At 38.3% G+C, this 19,594-nt stretch overlaps 1 protein-coding gene across 2 annotated transcripts in view; it reads left to right on the top strand.

Moving 5' to 3' along the window:
• Positions 1 to 17,251, top strand: part of Gprk2 (G protein-coupled receptor kinase 2) — a 41,065-nt gene extending 23,814 nt beyond the window's left edge. Inside the window, exons 3-8 of one of the 2 annotated variants that reach the window (XM_076775029.1) lie at positions 5,779 to 5,874; positions 12,818 to 13,175; positions 13,763 to 14,669; positions 15,867 to 16,004; positions 16,325 to 16,453; positions 16,640 to 17,251. In XM_076775029.1, coding sequence (XP_076631144.1) covers positions 5,779 to 5,874; positions 12,818 to 13,175; positions 13,763 to 14,669; positions 15,867 to 16,004; positions 16,325 to 16,453; positions 16,640 to 16,735 — 1,724 coding nt within the window. In that variant the 3' untranslated portion in view covers positions 16,736 to 17,251. Of the gene's footprint in view, positions 1 to 5,778; positions 5,875 to 12,817; positions 13,176 to 13,762; positions 14,674 to 15,866; positions 16,005 to 16,324; positions 16,454 to 16,639 lie in introns of those variants that run through there. The other variant, XR_013080493.1, reaches the window with a different exon arrangement.
• Positions 17,252 to 19,594: the final 2,343 nt, after the last annotated feature.

The raw sequence follows: 19,594 nt of genomic DNA, 5'->3' as shown, positions 1-19,594 counted from the left end.
TCATCGAAGTTTTATTTATTATCGTTGCTCGGAAAGCTTTTTATGTTAAACAAAATATTGACGTCCATTATCGGAATCGACGATAAAAGACAAACGATTTCTGTTCGTGAGTTCTCTTAAAGTAGTTTATTTAATTCGTTTTACTGTCAGGGGCGTCGAACCGCGCCCCTCGTGACTTCGACTTATGACATTAGTCAAATATTTGTGTCAAGCCCTGCGGCACAGTTTAATCGTGTCGCGAAATCATGGGCAGCGAAAGCCAGGAAAATAAACTGAATCCCATTTTTGTGGAGTGAGGCCCACTACTGGTACCCCCACTCCTCCCATTCCATCATCGTTCCCCCCTCGTTTGCCACCGATATTAGCAAGTATCCCTAACGCAGATGAGTGCATGAAGCGAGGCAGCGATGTGACAACGTCACTAGAGTCGATAGTGCGCTCGAGAAGACGCCAGATGTCACGAGAATCGTTCCAGCAGTTGTAAAAGGTGATGGATAGAACTTTATCTCGACTTGGAACAGAGAAACATTTGTATTTGTCAGGAGTAGTAGGTTAAGCAGATAGCTGTGAATACTTCGTTCGATTCGAAAATAGAAATAGATTAGACTTATTAATTGCGGTATGTCAGTACGTATTGATTTACTTATTGACCTCGTGATCGAGTGAAACGGTTCTGTTTTCTACTCGATCCGTTGTTTTATCCCATCAATTATAATTAGACAGTATTATTCTTGTTTATTATAACATACAGTTATACAAAATACAATGTGTCGTACAAATCTTAACAGTATACATACAAATATTAGAGTAATGTAAGATCTTTGTTCCATGAAAAAGTAGACTGCAATGGCAGTCCAACCTGACCATTTTTATATACATATGTAGTGACAAAGGTAAATTATTTAATAAATACAGTAAAAGTTAGAACGTTTCACGGTCGTTTAATCTTCATAGAATCGCATAATGTGTGTGAACTGGAAGAATCATTTCCCAGAACTGCCACACTAGTGGTAACCCGATATCTCTATTTAACCACTCGATCATTTTAACGGGACAAGTTCAAAGACACGAAGGATCCCTCTTTCAATCGCCGCTATTTCCTCGCAGCCATGCGTCGTGAAAAAAGGCGTATCTTGTTTCCTGTTACAATATTGAAGTATATGCATAACCCAGGGAAATCCAACGCTAATAGATTTAACGGAGATTTCATTCCAAGATTTATTCTCGTTTCTTAAACCGTCTTTTTATTCGAATAAAATACGTACGATGTGAAAAAGGATTGCTTCCAACGTCTATTCTATGCCTGGTCCGCGTTCCGATATTTCGTTATAGTGCCTGTTGGAGATGGACGTTGGCAACCCTGATACGTTGGCGAGAGTGACTGCACGCCGGTTAGCGTTAGTTCGAGAACGCAGTATGGAATATATGATATATTTTGTAACCTTCATTTCTATGGTGCAATACAACAATATGTATATGTTTATGTTGGAAATATGATATACAGCCCTGGGAAAAATTTTAATGGGAGATTCTAGAGGCCAAAATAAGACGAAAATAAAGAATACCAATTTGTTCATAGTGGCTTCGTTAAAAAGTTATTAACAATTAAAGTTTCACCCGTACTGAATTTTTTTCTCGAAAATGCGCAAGATTTCGGGGGTATGTTTATTCACCAAAAATGATTGTAATTGAGCCCCGCAACCGAATATATTTTTTCCAGAATGAAATTGAGATTTTTTAATTTTGTCGAAAAATTTGTCCATCTACTCGAATATTTTTCTCGAAAATGCGTAGGATTTCCGGGTTATGTGTAATGACCAAAAATGCTTGTAATTGACCCTTACAACTAAATATAATTTTTCCAGAACGATTTGAAATTTTTTAATTTTATCGAAACATTTCACAACCTTCTTGAATTTTTTTCTCGAAAGTGGGTAGAATTTCGAGGGTATGTCTAATGACCAAAAATGATTCTAATTGACACCCACAGCTAACAATATTTTTTTTAGAACGATTTGAAATATTTTAATTTTGTCGAAAAATTTCAGACCTTTTCGAATTTTTTTCTAGAAAGTGAGTAGGATTTCGAGGGTATGTGTAGTGACCAAAAATGACTGTAATTGATCCCCGCAACCGAAAATAATTATTTTAGAATGATTTAATAATTTTTTTTTTCGTCGAAAAATTTAGGCATTTTATCGAATTTTTTTCTCGAAAGTGCGTAGAATTTCGAGGGTATGTGTAATGACCAAAAATGATTGTAATTGACCCCCGCAATCGAAAATAATTTTTTTAGTATGATTTGAAATTTTTTAATTTTGTCTAAAAATTTCGGTACCTTCTTGAATTTTTTTCTAGAAATTGGGTAGGATTTCGGGAGTATGTCTATTCACCAAAAATGATTGTAATTGACCCCCGCAACAGAAAATAATTTTTTCAAAACGATTTGAAATTTTTGAATTTAATTGTTAATAACATTTTAACGAAGCCTCCATCAACAAATTGGTATTCTTGATTTTCGCCTTATTTTGGCCTCTAGAATTCCCCAGTAAAATTTTTCCCTGGGTTGACCGAACACCTTGTATATTACTAATCGCGACATCTATCGTATTCCTACTGTAAATAATTCAGTTGTTTATTTCGTCTCTGGGCGATCTACCCGTCGCTTGTATAACAGACCCTTCTTCTTGTTCAGACCGTCGCGGTGTAACCATGATCGTATTGTTCTGTATCGTTCCTTTGTGCTAAAATACAGGGTGTCCAACCACCCCTGGGAAAAATTTTAAAGTGAGATTCTAGAGGCCAAAATAAGACGAAAAAAAAAATTATATTTAGTTGCAGATGCCAATTACAATCAATTTTGGTGAATATACATACACCTGAATTCTTACCCACTTTCGAGAAAAAAATTCGAGAAGGTACTGAAATTTTTAGACGAAATTAAAAAATTTCAAATCATACTAAAAAAATTATTTTCGGTTGCGGGGGTCAATTACAATCGTTTTTGGTCATTACACATACCCCTGAAATTCTACCCACTTTCGAGAAAAAAATTCAAGAAGGTACTGAAATTTTTAGACGAAATTAAAAAATTTCAAATCATACTAAAAAAATTATTTTCGGTTCCAGGGGTCAATTACAATCATTTTTGGTGAATATAGATACCCCTGAATTCTTACCCACTTTCGAGAAAAAAATTCGAGAAGGTACTGAAATTTTTAGACGAAATTAAAAAATTTCAAATCGTACTAAAAAAATTATTTTCGGTTGCAGGGGTCAATTACAATCATTTTTGGTGAATATACATACACCTGAATTCTTACCCACTTTCGAGAAAAAAATTCGAGAAGGTACTGAAATTTTTAGACGAAATTAAAAAATTTCAAATCATACTAAAAAAATTATTTTCGGTTCCAAGGGTCAATTACAATCATTTTTGGTGAATATACATACCCCTGAATTCTTACCCACTTTCGAGAAAAAAATTCGAGAAGGTACTGAAATTTTTAGACGAAATTAAAAAATTTCAAATCATACTAAAAAAATTATTTTCGGTTGCGGGGGTCAATTACAATCGTTTTTGGTCATTACACATACCCCTGAAATTCTACCCACTTTCGAGAAAAAAATTCAAGAAGGTACTGAAATTTTTAGACGAAATTAAAAAATTTCAAATCATACTAAAAAAATTATTTTCGGTTCCAGGGGTCAATTACAATCATTTTTGGTGAATATAGATACCCCTGAATTCTTACCCACTTTCGAGAAAAAAATTCGAGAATGTACTGAAATTTTTAGACGAAATTAAAAAATTTCAAATCATATTAAAAAAATTATTTTCGGTTGCAGGGGTCAATTACAATCATTTTTGGTGAATATACATACCCCTGAATTCTTACCCACTTTCGAGAAAAAAATTCGAGAAGGTACTGAAATTTTGAGACGAAATTAAAAAATTTCAAATCGTACGAAAAAAATTATTTTCGGTTCCAGGGGTCAATTACAATCATTTTTGGTGAATATACATACCCCCGAAATCTTACGCACTTTCGAGAAAAAAATTCCTTACCAAAAATCTAATTACGTACCTAAATTATTCAACGAAATAAGAAAAATTTCAAATCGTTCTGGAAAAATTATTGTTAGCTGTGGGGGTCAATTACAATCATTTTTGGTGAGTAGACATACTCCCGAAATCTTGCGTATTTTCGAGAAAAAAATTCAATACAGTTGAAACTTTAATTGTTAATAACTTTTTAACGAAGCCTCCATCAACAAATTGATATTCTTGATTTTCGTCTTATTTTGACCTCTAGAATCCCCCATTAAAATTTTTTCCAGGCCGAACACCCTCTATATCAGTTACGTTTTTCAAAATTCCGGCCACACATATTTCAACAGTTTCTTAGCCTACGATAACGTTTAAGTTAATGTTCCTAATCATCTACGATGGCGCCATCTGAATTCAATTATTCCGTAGCATCTTCAACCCTTTAAAAGCTGCGTAATTTACGGGTCTTTAAGCCGGTGGCCTCGTCGAAACTCCGGAAACTGATAATTACGGGCTCGGAAAACGGAACCGTGCCACTTCACCTGTGGTTAGTTGAACTCGGAAACTATTTTCAACTACCGCCTCGCGTATTGATTATGCACCGAAACCGCTTTCCGTTCGCGCGACCGGGTCGAAAACCGCCCGCGAATTTTATTTATTCATTCGCTTCGCGATTGTATCGCCCCGGTAACGGTTACATATTTAATCGCAGGGAATATTAGAAATATTTGTTAAGCGTTTGAATGTAAAACAACGCAGCCTGGCGATCAATTTTTCGCCCAACGAAACGAGCAGAAAGCGTTTGCTGGACGTAGGCGGGAAAACTGGTCCAAAGTAAACATTAATTTTCGATTTTAATAATGAAAACGAACGAAACTCATCAGCGATAAAATGAAATTTCACACGCAAATATTTTCGAATATGTCATACCTTCGTATGGCAAGGAAATGTACTCGAGCAAATATTACGAATCAAATTATGCACAGCGTGCGATTAAAAACGGTCGTTCGCTGTCCATTTTGTTTCAGAAGAAGAGAGATTTCTTTACGATTAATTGGCAGAGTTGTCGAGGCATAAGTAACTCGATCTGTTTCGCAGAGGTTAAAAAACTGCATCGACTAGTCCAGTCAAAACTACGGCTAAAAATAGAACCCAGCGTGACCTTATGGTAGACCCCCCATTCTGTCTGCGAGTTCGGCCATTTCCTGGAACTGTCCACTTCGAGGAAGCCTCCAGGGGAAAGTGTCGAATTTCATGTGCTTCCCTCCCAATACTGTTTAGACTTAACTCCGAAGAACGAACGAAATTAGGGAGAGTAGGTCGGTAAATAAAATTGGAACGAACGTTGCGAATAAATTGTTTACAAGTTTTATTTGTTAAATACAATTCTGCCGAACTTTGTTGAACTTTGTGGTACGGATGGCCGAAATAGGTTAGGTGGAGTACACGAATAGGCGTCGAATCGAGAGGGATGCAGGTGACATCGAAGGGTGAAAGCGTAGAAAGGGTTCTAGACGTCAAAAACGTAATTGCACGGGCGGGGCCGAGTATCTGGGCAGATCCATTTGCCAACGAAACGTAATCGAATTGTCTCGGGAAGAGTATTCGTGGATTCGTGACGAAGTATACCGTCGAAAAGCGCCTAAAGAAATGCGCGCGGTTGGAGTTCCAATTACAGATGATTTTACGTGGTTGGCAATTTTTAATACTTTTTTTTTTTTTTGCAGGCGGTGGTGACAGCAACAAGGGTAAAAGCAAGAAATGGCGGAAGATACTTCAGTTCCCACACATCTCCCAGTGCATCGGCCTAAAAGATAAACTTGGTACGTTTTTTTAAATTTTTAAGCGATTCCGACGCCTAACCACCACACTGTGCGCTGCTATACTAAATTAATAACTATCTGTTGAAAGGTTTTAGGGTTTTATAGTATTTTTAGAAGAAGCGTGTTAAACAATTTTAAACAGATTTTTATTTTTAAGTAGGCGCACCACGTGTTACACGACCACACGACAGAGTGGCAATTGTAATAGAGAGGGGGGGGGGGGGGGCTCAACGAGCATTCGGCTCGCGTATGTCTTTTGTTTTATAAAGATTAGGCGGTTACTCTTCAACACTATCGAACCAATTTTGATTAAGGGAGGTATTGCTGTTTAGGCTGTCATTTCTTCGGCCTTTTTTTGTGATTTTTTTTTAACGACAGGTAGGTTGTTTTGTAGTGACATTTTGCAGATATACAGAGGCCAAAATAAGACGAAAATCAAGAATACCAATTTGTTGATGGAGGCTTTGTTAAAAAGTTATTAACAATTAAATTCAAAAATTTCAAATCGTTCTGGAAAAATTATTTTCGGTTGCGGGGGTCAATTACAATCATTTTTGGTGAATAGACATACCCACGAAATCCTATCCACTTTCGAGAAAAAAATTCCTTACCGAAAATCTAATTACAGGCCAGAAATGCTTCCCTGAAATTTCATGCGAATCTTTAAAATGTCATAACTTCTGAACGGATTGGACGATTTCAATGTTCAAAAAGGCAAACGACGCGTATTTTAGTATAGAATATGTAGGAGTTATAAAAATATTGAAAAAATTGTTCCCTAACCCCGTAATGTTACAAAAACCCCATAAAAATGGTTCAATTTTCAAACAGCCATAACTCCTACAATTGTGAATATATTTCAATGAAACTTTTTCCTGAAGAAGAGCTCATGGGTACCTACAAAAAAGTATTAGACAACTTTTCTGTTGGGCGTCAAACAAAATTACTAAAAATGAAAAAGGAATTTTTAAAGAAAATCGACAGGGGGTAGGTGCTTAAATGTTTCGACGAAAAAAAAAATTTTTAATTAATTCTATAAAAATTATTTTCGGTTGTGGGGCCAATTACAACCACTTTTGTTTCAAATTATCTGGAATCCTGGAAGCCATTGGGGAGCACCTTTTCCAAAAGAGCCATTAAATAAGAAGTTATAATTCCCACGATTTTTAATATTTTTCCATGAAAAAAATATTGTACATGCTTATAAGATGAATAAATATACAGGGTGTTCGGCCACCCCTGGGAAAAATTTTAATGGGGGATTCTAGAGGCCAAAATAAGACGAAAATCAAGAATACCAATTTATTGATGGAGGCTCTGTTACAAAGTTATTAACGTTTAAAGTTCCGCAATTACTGAATTTTTTTATCGAAAACGCGCAGGATTTCGGGGGTACGTCTATTCACCAAAAATGATTGTAATTGGCCCCCACAGCTAGCGATATTTTTTTCAGAACGATTTGAAATTTTTTTTTCCGTCAAAAAATTTCCCACCTTCTCGAATTTTTTTCTAGAAAGTGGGTGGGATATCGGGGGTATGTATAATGACCAAAAATGATTGTAATTGTCCCCTGTAACTAAATATAATTCTTTTCGTGTGATTTGAAATTTTTTAATTTCGTCTAAAAATTTCAATACCTATTCGAATTTTTTTCTCGAAACTGCATAAGATTTCGGGGGTATGTCTATTCACCAAAAATGATTGTAATTGCCCCCTGCAACTGAACATAATTTTTCCAAAACGATTTGAAATTTTTTAATTTTATCGAAAAATTCCAATTTTCTCGAATTTTTTTCTCGAAAATGCGTAGGATTACAGAGGTATGTGTAATGACCAAAAATACTTGTAATTGACCCCTGTAATTAAATATAATTTTTTCAGAACGATTTGAAATTTTTTAATTTTATCGAAAAATTCCAATTTTCTCGAATTTTTTTCTCGAAAATGCGTAGGATTACAAAGGTATGTGTAATAACCAAAAATGCTTGTAATTGATCCCTGTAATTAAATATAATTTTTTCAGAACGATTTGAAATTTTTTAATTTTATCGAAAAATTCCAATTTTCTCGAATTTTTTTCTCGAAAATGCGTAGGATTTCAGAGGTATGTATAATGACCAAAAATACTTGTAATTGACCCCTGTAATAAGATATAATTTTTTTAGAATGATTTGAAAATTTTTCTTTCCATCGAAAAATTTCACACCTTCTCGAATTTTTTTCTAAAAAGTGGGTAGGATTTCGAGGGTATGTGTAATGACCAAAAATACTTGTAATTGACCCCTGTAATAAGATATAATTTTTTTAGAATGATTTGAAAATTTTTCTCTCCATCGAAAAATTTCACACCTTCTCGAATTTTTTTCTAGAAAGTGGGTAGGATTTCGAGGGTATGTGTAATGACCAAAAATACTTGTAATTGACCCCTGTAATTAGATATAATTTTTTTAGAATGATTTGAAAATTTTTCTCTCCATCGAAAAATTTCACACCTTCTCGAATTTTTTTCTAGAAACTGGGTAGGATTTCGAGGGTATGTGTAATGACAAAAAATGATTGTAATTGACCCCCGCAACCGAAAATAATTTTTCCAGAACGATTTGAAAAATTTTTTTTTCGCCGAAATATTTCAGCGCCTATCCGATTTTTTTTCTCGAAAGTGGATAGGATTTCGAAGGTATGTGTATTCACCAAAAATGATTGTAATTGATCCCCGCAACCGAAAATAATTTTTCCAGGACGATTTGAAATTGATGAATTTAATTGTTAATAACTTTTTAACGAAGCCTCCATCGGCAAATTGGCATTCTTGATTTTCGTCTTTTTTTGGCCTCAAGAATCCCCCATTAAAATTTTTCCCCAGGGTGGTCGAACACCCTGTATATACAAAGTCTCAGTACAAAACAACCTATCTATCATTAAAAAAAAATCACAGAAAGGGCCGTGAAATGGACAGTCTAAACAGCAACACCTCCTTAAATCGCCATTATTAACGTTCCTATGGAACGCAAAGTGCCAAATGAAATTTGTCCCGCACGAAAATCACAAACACACAGATCGTGAATTTTAAATTAATACCGTAGAGGCGCCAGAAAAATTCGAAGCTACGGTCGCCAGTGTATTTTCTTCGAATCTAGATTCTCGTGATTTCCCGGCGGTTGACTGGCTCATTTTTGAAACTGGGACACGATATCTCCTTGTCGGATAAGGCTTCATCCTAGCTGACGCTTCCCCTCCCCACGAATCCCGTGGCTAATCGACGCACGACCTCTCCGTTGACCCCGCCTCGGATTATTGAATCACGTCGAGCGAGTCTCGCGGCGCTGGGAATGCGAAAAACGAAGGAAACGAGAGTAAAGTAAAGTGGACGAGAAGATAGCAAAACGGCCAGACACCGATTACGCGCCCTGTACGATTCCCCCCTTCCTAGAATCTTCGAATTATAGAGATTTCGTTTCGTCGAAGTTCTCGAAGAATTCTGACCGTTTATCGTAGGATTAAAAAATTTCGTTCTGTTCTCTCTTTGGAATCCAATGGGATCCAGATGGCGTACGCAAAGTTCCAGGTAGACAGTTTCAACGAATTTCGCGGCACAGTGGACTTGAGAAGTCGTGAAAAAGGAAAACGACGAAGAAGAAGAAGAAGGAAAAGCAGCGGGCAGAGATATCGTTGGCTCCCCTCGGCGACAGAAGCAGTCGGGCTTTGTTGTTTCAGTTAATTAAACCGTAATGCTCGATCGTTGTTTCGTCGCCGTGGGCGACGAGGACTGCCTCCTCTCGAGAATTCGACGACCCAACGATCGAATTCGATTCGTGACGCTGCGTTGCGACCGCTGAACGACCGGGAGCCGCGACCAAAACACGAAGCAGAACCAATGGCTCGAGTTTCAGTAAAATAAATATACCGAGAACTGGCCAACTCGACATCGGGACAGTATCTTACAAATAGTATGCGTACAATTTATTTTACTCTAAATCTTTGTGCGCGTAACAAGTGGGTTAGGTTTGGGTGGCATTACGAATCAAAATGGCGGGTTCAATTATAAATTTATGAAATCTGATTAAGAATGCTTGAAAGGACTTGTACCTCGCGATAATAAATCGTAAACGTTAGTCGTGCGTCCGCTGCGTGAATCTATTTAGCATTAGACGGAAATGTATTTATCGGGCGCTAATTAATTAATTTTAATTGTCTCGTAACTGGGGGAAAAAACGTAGTAGCGTGGAGATTAGTATCGCAGACGTTCCGGAAATTAATTGCCAGCGCGAACCAGCGTGTAGAGAAATTTGAAAGCATACGCGATTATCGGTAATCGCGAAATCATATCAGAGTCCCTTTGGCTTCCATTCGACGGATGCAGAGGCAGGCGAGAGAGTTCGACGAGAATAATTCCCTCGCGGTACAATTAATCCCCCATCTACGAATCCCACGGTTCTTGACGTAATGTTACGTAATTGAGAAGCTATGGGAGTCTCGTTCGCGAGGACGTTAACGCGACGCGTAATTATGCGAATGAGGTTCCAATGGTGGAAACCTAACCTCTAATCGCGCCGTGGAATAACATTTTTCAGCGAAACCATGCATTACGATTCTCCACCATTATTCGAATAATTTAATATTATTCGTGTATTATTATTTTTCAAATATTATTTATTAAATTATTTATTATATTTTGAAGATTTAATCGAAATTGGTTCGATAGATTTGGACACACATTTCTCATCGAAACCATCCATTACGATTCTCCACCATTACTCGAATAATTTAATATCATTCGTATATTATTAGTTTTTAAATATTATTTATTATATTTTGGCGATTTGATCAAAATTGGTTCGATAGATTTGAACGCACATTTTTCAGCGAAATCATCCATTATGATTCTTCACCATTACTCGAATAATTTAATATCATTCGTATATTATTAGTTTTTAAATATTATTTATTATATTTTGGCGATTTGATCAAAATTGGTTCGATAGATTTGAACGCCTTTTTCATACAAATCATCCATTACGATTCCCCACCATTACTCGAATAATTTAATATCATTCATATATTATCATTTTTTAAATATCATTTATTAAATTATTTATTATATTTTGGTGATTTGATTAAAATTAGTTCGATAAATTTGAACACACATTTTTCAGCGAAATCATCCATTATGATTCTTCACCATTACTTGAATAATTTAATATCATTCATATATTATCATTTTTTAAATATCATTTATTAAATTATTTATTATATTTTGGTGATTTGATTAAAATTGGTTCGATAGATTTGAACGCACATTTTGCATACAAATCATCCATTACGATTCCCCACCATTACTTGAATAATTTAATATCATTCATATATTATCATTTTTTAAATATCATTTATTAAATTATTTATTATATTTTGGTGATTTGATTAAAATTGGTTCGATAGATTTGAACGCACATTTTTCATACAAATCATCCATTACGATTCCCCACCATTACTCGAATAATTTAATATCATTCATATATTATCATTTTTTAAATATCATTTATTAAATTATTTATTATATTTTGGTGATTTGATTAAAATTGGTTCGATAGATTTGAACGCACATTTTTCAGCGAAATCATCCATTATGATTCTTCACCATTACTTGAATAATTTAATATCATTCATATATTATCATTTTTTAAATATCATTTATTAAATTATTTATTATATTTTGGTGATTTGATTAAAATTGGTTCGATAGATTTGAACGCACATTTTTCATCGAATCCATCCATTACAATTCCCCACCATTACTCGAATAATTTAATATCATTCATATATTATCATTTTCTAAATATCATTTATTAAATTATTTATTATATTTTGGCGATTTGATCAACATTGGTTCGATAGATTTGAACATACATTTTTCATCGAATCCATCCATTACGATTCTTCACCATTACTCGAATAATTTAATATCATTCGTGCATTATTATATTCTAAATATCATTTATTAAATTATTTATTATACAGGATGTTCGGCTAACCCTGGGAAAAATTTTAATGGGAGATTCTAGAGGCCAAAGTAAGACGAAAATCAAGAATACCAATTTGTTGATGGAGGCTTCGTTAAAAAGTTATTAACAATTAAATTCAAAAGTTCCAAATCGTTCTGGAAAAATTATTTTCGGTTGCGAGGGTCGATTATAATTATTTTTGATGAATAGCTATACCCCCAAAATCCTACCCGGTTTCTAGAAAAAAATTCGAGAAGGTTGTGAAATGTTTCGATAAATTTAAAAAGTTTCAAATCGTTCTGGAAAAATTATTTTCAGTTGCAGGAGTTGATTACAATCATTTTTTGTCATTACACATACCCCCGAAATCCTACGCACTTTCGAGAAAAAAATTCCTTACCGAAAATCTAATTAGTTGCCTAAATTTTTCAACAAAAAAAAAAGAATTTCAAATCGTTCTGGAAAAATTATTTTCAGTTGCGAGGCTCAATTACAATCATTTTTGGTGAATAGACATAACCCCGAAATCCTACGCGTTTTTGAGAAAAAAATTCGAATAGATGGACTAATTTTTCGACAAAATCAAAAAATTTCAAATCGTTCTGGAAAAATTATTTTCGATTGCGGGGGTCAATTACAATCATTTTTGGTGAATAGACATACCCCCGAATTCCTGCACATTTTCGAGAAAAAAATTCAATACAGATAGAACTTTAAACATTAATAACTTTTTAACGAAGCCTCCATCAACAAATTTGTATTCTTGATTTTCGTCGTATTTTAGCCTCTACAATTTCCCATTAAAATTTTTCCCATGGATGGCCGAACACTCCCTGTATTTTGGTGGTTTATTCAAAAGTGGTCCGATAAATTTGGGAACGCACAGACAGACAAAAGGACGAATCGTCGGATCGATCTAATTTTTGTTTTTTATTTTTGTTCAGACATCAGGTACAGCTATGTCGTGGACCAGCAGCCGATCGGGCGACTGTTGTTCAGGCAGTACTGCCAGGACAAAAAGCCATCCTACCATCGGTACAATCTCTTTCTGGACTCAATCGAGAAGTACGAGATCGAGATGGACGAGAATCGCACCGAGTTGGCGAAGGACCTGTTTGAGCAGTACCTGAAGAGAGAGGGCTCGGAGGTCGTCGACATCCTCAACGACTCCTTGATAGCTCAGTGCGAGGAACGTCTTGGTACCGGTGGGAAGGAACTCTTTGTCGAGATCGCACAGACCGTGAAGAACTTCCTGGCGGGGGAACCTTTTTCAGCTTTCCAAACTAGCTTCTATTTCTATAGGTAATTCCTGAACACCCAAGTGCAGGCAACACCCTTCTGTCCTACATCTACCAAACACACCCTACCATTAGCCTATAAGTTACTGGACATTTGTAAATTAAAGTACCAGATACAATTTTCTGAAGCGACTGTTGCTATTGTTTCGTTGTAAATTTAATAACGCCTGTACAAAATCAATATACTGTAAGTAAACGTCATCCGTCGTGACATATCTCAAAAGAGACTGCATCGTTACTAGCGCTTTATCAATTCATTATTAACATCCAGCGCTAATGTATCAAGAGCCACTGGTCTAGATCGACGACCTTGCGCCCCATTATCTAAAAAAGTAACATTGTAATCGCCTCGTACTCAGAGTCCCGTTAAAAGCAAATGACAATCCAGCGCGACATAAACGCGTTTATTAAGGTCTCAGGTTTGCGCTAAGAACCAATAGCAACGAAAGAGTCAATCTGTTCCGACTTATCTTTACGAGCAAAAAACGACGGGTCGTTAAAGACTCGCTGGACGCAGTAAACGTCCATCCGCCCCAGTTAGCGGCCCCTAACAATAGCAAATTGTTTATCAACGACTTTGTTTGTCCCCAGGTACCTTCAGTGGAAGTGGCTGGAAGCGCAGCCGGTCACGTACAAGACCTTCCGCATGTACAGGGTGTTGGGTAAAGGTGGTTTCGGCGAGGTATGCGCCTGCCAGGTACGAGCGACAGGGAAGATGTACGCCTGCAAGAAGCTCGAGAAGAAACGGATAAAGAAACGTAAAGGAGAGATGATGGTACTGATCGAGAAGAACATACTGCAGAAGATCAATTCGAAGTTCGTGGTCTCGCTGGCATACGCGTACGAGACCAAGGACGCTCTGTGCCTGGTGCTGACCATCATGAACGGCGGCGACCTCAAGTTCCACATCTACAACATGGGAGGCGAGCCTGGCTTCGACATAAACCGCGCCAGGTTCTACGCGGCCGAAGTGGTCTGCGGTTTGGAGCACCTGCACCTCCAAGGGATCGTCTACAGGGACTGTAAACCGGAGAACATACTGCTGGACGATCACGGCCACGTGAGGATATCGGACCTAGGGCTGGCCGTTGAGATTACTGAGGGAGACATGGTGAGGGGAAGAGTGGGCACGGTAGGCTACATGGCTCCGGAAGTGATCGACAATGAGAAGTACACATTTTCGCCAGATTGGTTCAGCTTCGGTTGTCTTTTGTACGAGATGATAGAAGGCCAGGCCCCGTTCCGTGCCAGGAAGGAGAAAGTGAAGCGGGAGGAGGTCGATAGGAGAGTGAAGGAGGATATGGAGAGGTATTCGACAAAGTTCACCGAGGAAGCGAAAAGCCTCTGTCAACAGCTGTTGAAGAAGAGCCCGAAGAACAGGCTTGGTTGCAAGTGCGGCAGACACGGCGCCAAGGAAGTCAAGCTTCATGGTTTCTTCCAGTGCTTGAACTGGAAGAGGGTGGAGGCCGGTATGTGGGAACCGCCGTTTGTACCGGATGTGAGTAGGTGTCGTTCAAATCGATTCTCTTTTCGTTGTCCTCTTCTTACAAACGATCAGGCATTCCCCTTCCTTTGCATTTGCAGCATGACTCTTCTTAATAAAAGTCGAATGAATCTGATAGAAATGCACAGTGTTCTTCCGTCGGAGGAAAATGCCTGTGTCGAGTTTCTTGCTATTAAAAATAGACTTTTAAGGTCCACAAAGATGCCTTGCGTGTCATAGATATTAATTTTTATACAGGAGGTTGGGCCACCCCTGGGAAAAATTTTAATGGGAGATTCTAGAGGCCAAACAAGACGAAAATTAACGATACCAATTTGTTGATTATGGATTCGTTACAAAGTTATTAACGTTTAAAGTTCCGACTGTAGAATAGTAATCTGCGAAAAGCTGCGTGCAAGCGATAGTAGTTCTCACCACAGACGAGGCATAGTAGATTTTACATACAATGTATTTTTTCAGACCATTTTTATGGGGCTCTAGAATATCATTAGAATCATTAAAATCCTTCAATCCGTTCAGAAGTTATGATTTTTTAAACGTATGCATGAAATTTCAGGGTAACATTCCTAACCTCACATTATATTTTTGGAACAGAATTTTTTTCTCGAAAGTGGGTAGGATTTCGAGGGTATGTGTAACGACCAAAAATGATTGTAATTGAGCCCCGCAACCGAATATATTTTTTCCAGAATGATTTGAGATTTTTTAATTTCGTCGAAAAATTTGTCCACCTACTCGAATTTTTTTCTCGAAAGTGCGTAGAATTTCGAGGGTATGTGTAATGACCAAAAATGCTTGTAATTGACCCCTGCAACTAAAAATAATTTTTTTAGAACGATTTGAAATTTTTTAATTTTGTCGTAAAATTTCACACTTCGAATTTTTTTCTCGAAAATGCTTAGGATTTCGGGGGTATGTCTATTCACCAATAATGATTGTAATTGACCCCCGCAACCAAAAGTAATTTTTTTAGAACGATTTGAAATTTTTTAATTTAATTTTTTAATAACTTTTTAACGAAGCTCCAGTCAAGAAATTGATATTCTTGATTTTCGTCCTATTTTGGCCTCTAGAATCCCCCATTAAAATTTTTCCCAGGGTTAACCGAACACCCTGTATACATACTGCATACATATTACTTTTGCGTATCTCTCAGCAGGGTTCATTATCGTAGAACAATTTTGCTTTCAGCCGCACGCAGTTTACGCTAAGGATGTATTGGACATCGAGCAGTTCTCGACCGTGAAAGGTGTCAATCTGGACGCCACGGACGACACTTTCTACAGTAAATTCAATACAGGCAGCGTGTCCATCCCTTGGCAGTACGAGGTGAGCCTTTTAACTACTCCCGTCTATATTGGGGCTTCGTTGAGAGAGCACGTCAATCGTTGGCATCATCGTACGCCAAAACGGCCGCGCGTCGGCCTCGTCCACTCACAGCCGAAAAATATAGCTTGCTTAGAGTGTTCTCGTACGTCAGAGGCAGCAAGTGGCACACGCTATCGTTGCTTTCGTTAAAATCGAACTCGTTTTAGCTTTCAAAGCGGAACCATCAAACCGCGGTTTGCGCTTATCGCGAGAAGACGTAAAGCGTCCACGATCAAAGAGCCTACTATTTTCTCCACCAACAAATCTATTCTTTGTTCCAGATGATAGAGACTGAGTGTTTTAAGGAGCTGAACGTACTAGGTCCTAACAACACACCGACTCCAGATTTACTGATAAATCATCCTCCACCTAACAATGAGAACAGAGGCTGTTTCCCGTTTCGAAGACAGGTGAATTCTCCTTCTGTTTACTCTAAGCTTATTGCAGACCTTTGGTGCAAAGCACGCTGCTCGAAATAAATCACAAAATCTCTTATTACAAATTACTTTATCGGTCAACGTTTATACTTAAGAGTGGTCGCAGATTTTATTCAGTTCTCTGGTAATTTACAAAGATATGTATCGTTTCGTTCCCAGAAAAAGCAAAGCGCCCGCACAAGACAGATACCGTTATCGGAGTGCCATTTGCTGGAGCTGTCCCAGAGTCAGAACTCCGAGATGCCAGCCAGCTGATCCAAAATGAACGCGAGTAGTCTGAATCAACCGACGTCGTCGTCCATGCGACGTCGACGCTGCGGGCGACGCCGACGAGCGCTAAGATGCTGCCCGAAGTTGCTTTAAACAGGAACGGACAAACGGCTGCCCCGTGGCTTTGGCGGCGATTCCCACGCAAACGTTGGCGCGCGTGCGGTACTCGCCCGTGGAGGAATGGGCGGTCCGACGCCAGGAAGTGGGAGGGGCAATGCGATCCGAGCTCCACCCGTCGACGAGCACGTCAAACACACTCTACTCAGGTTTTTCGAAGCGGAGAGCGACTCGCGGATCCGCGAGGATTTACACTTAAGCGGGTTTGTCGGTCACGCATATCGCTCCCTGTCGGTAAGAACGACACGACCGGGACGATCGGTGTACGCTTTTGTCTTTTAACACGGCACCTTGAAACGTAAGAATCTGAGAATCGAACGGCTTTCGGGTCGTGTCGTTCTTACTGCGAACGAGCAACTATACGCAATCACACATATAGTTACACATCGAATCAAATATTCGCGTACGCATCTAAAAAGATCTTCGCATGATTTTGTCGGTTCTGTCTAAGTACATTTGCCATCGATTCACGCGTGCAGTGGAAAACAGCGTTTCCTCGAACTATACGCCCCGCCCCCCGCAAATAACCATTGGATCGAGTCGTAAGAAACTTACGTTTGTTTCGTTCCAACTTCGCTTCTCTTTTTAAAGGGCCTACAGAACAACTTAGTTTAAAACGTATTCGCTGTACTTCGAGTAAGGCTGAATCAGAGAGCAACGATTTATACAAATAACAGGCTCAAGGTATTAATGTAATATTCGCGTACGATAGGACATCGAATGTGGAAGACGATCCCTAACAAAGTTCCTAGCTAACTCGCAAACGAGTCGTGTGAGATTTTGTTGAAATTCAGTAATGGGGCGGGGCGAAAGAGACGGCGGGCGGAGCGGTGGGCGGAGCGATGGGCAGAATCGAGGCGAGTGGGGGCCTCGAGCGGCCAAAGTTTTCCTCTACGAACCTGACGGATGTTTGCTCGCTGCCACGCGTGTGTCGAGCATATGTATAGCGACGTTGTTATCGAACGATGGTGTACGCGTAGAAATCGCAATATCATAAAAAAATTGCATTTAAGGAACGCTCCTTTGTTTTTTCGTGAATTCAGAAGATTCGTCGATCGAAGAGTCTCATTCGCTGAATGTATACTTTGGCTCAAATTGATTAGAGGGACGCCTAATATTTTTAAATCCGTTCACGGCCAGAGGAGCCGGAATTTCCTGGTTCACGAGGTCCACTGATTATTCCGAGCAACGGGTAAACACGGTCTAAGATTGATCCGTAGCTTTATGCGATGCATGTGCCCTTAATTGATCGATAAACCCCAGTATATTTTCCCAGTTGGCCTAGAGGCAATCGACGGTGCTCAAAATAATCAATGGGCGATTTCATCGTCGCAGAAGCTATACGATACTACTTGCTGCATCAGCACTTCGATGGCTGCGCGTCCCACGAAAATTTCGACACAATGAAAAGCCTCCAAACTACTTTTTGCCACGCGATTCAACGTTTTATAAATATTTTTTAAATACTTCAATGATCCAGCGAAATATACATTACCGTAAAGAACTGTAAAAGCAGCGGCTGTCGAAGTGTTATTCGCGAGTAGTGTTTAAACGTTTCGTCTCCGAATAATACGTATGGTATTTGTTTCGTTTCATTCCTGATGTTTAAATTGTTCAAAATTGCGATCCTCTAATTGTTTCGAATCATATTGATCGTCGATTGGTTCTAATGTCGTTCGGATATCACCGACGCACGAGACTCTAGCGGAATAGACACGCAATTTAGCCTAGAAAGTCTGCGTTTTGGCGACGCTTTCGCTTTCCCGACGATTTATTTGCCGTCTGGGCGACAGACGCCTCGTGTACATAATTCTTCCTATTTAGTACGACTAATTTTAAACGAGAAACCCGTCCTGAGATACGCACAAAACGAGTAGCGATTCTTTGTTTTTCTTTCTCTTGTCTGCGTCCAAGCGTGATTCAGTTTCGAACAGGCGCGCGCGCGCGCACACACGAAAGCATATATTTATACAAAGTCGAGAAAAACGCAGATGCTTGTAGACGCGAGATATGAAATTATTTTTTCATTTTTTTTCTTTTTTTTCGATCTCGGGTGTAATAGTTTATCCTAATTACCTCGGTGCTAGGGTTTGCAACGTTTGACGTGCACAGTGTGCGGGAATCCGATAGTCATGTTCATCGAACATGTACGCTAAACGCCTATAGGTGTTTTCCGCACACAGGCACCTTGGCACCGAAAAGTTTAACTCTTTGCTTTTGGACGATCATCCGGGATGCACGTCCAAAGTGCACTAAGTTCGACTTTAACGAATCATCGTCCGAATTAACGAGGCTCGTTTTATCAGTCTTCGATTCTCGCACATTTTTGTACGGTTTAGTTTTTTTTAATTTTTCTGTTAGAAAAGAAGAATTGTATTATACATACGTCATTGCCAAGGCAAATTTTATCATACAATACGAATGGATTGTCAAAGGAAACCGCGGATTGGACGGTCATCCGGGATGCACGTCCAAAGTGCAAAGCACAAGTTCGACTTTAACGAATCATCGTCCGAATTAACGAGGCTCGTTTTATCAGTCTTCGATTCCCGCACATTTTTGTACGGTTTAGTTTTTTTTAATTTTTCTGTTAGAAAAGAAGAATTGTATTATACATACGTCATTGCCAAGGCAAATTTTATCATACAATACGAACGGATTGTCAAGGGAAACTGCAGACTGAAACAAAGATCAAGTAAAATAGTTTCTGAATATATTTCAGTTGGA

Source organism: Colletes latitarsis, chromosome 10 (assembly GCF_051014445.1).
Source record: "Colletes latitarsis isolate SP2378_abdomen chromosome 10, iyColLati1, whole genome shotgun sequence".
NCBI classification, from domain to species: domain Eukaryota; kingdom Metazoa; phylum Arthropoda; class Insecta; order Hymenoptera; family Colletidae; genus Colletes; species Colletes latitarsis.
The sequence above is the reverse complement of the archived record's forward strand: the minus strand, read 5'-3'. Positions and strand labels throughout refer to the sequence as shown.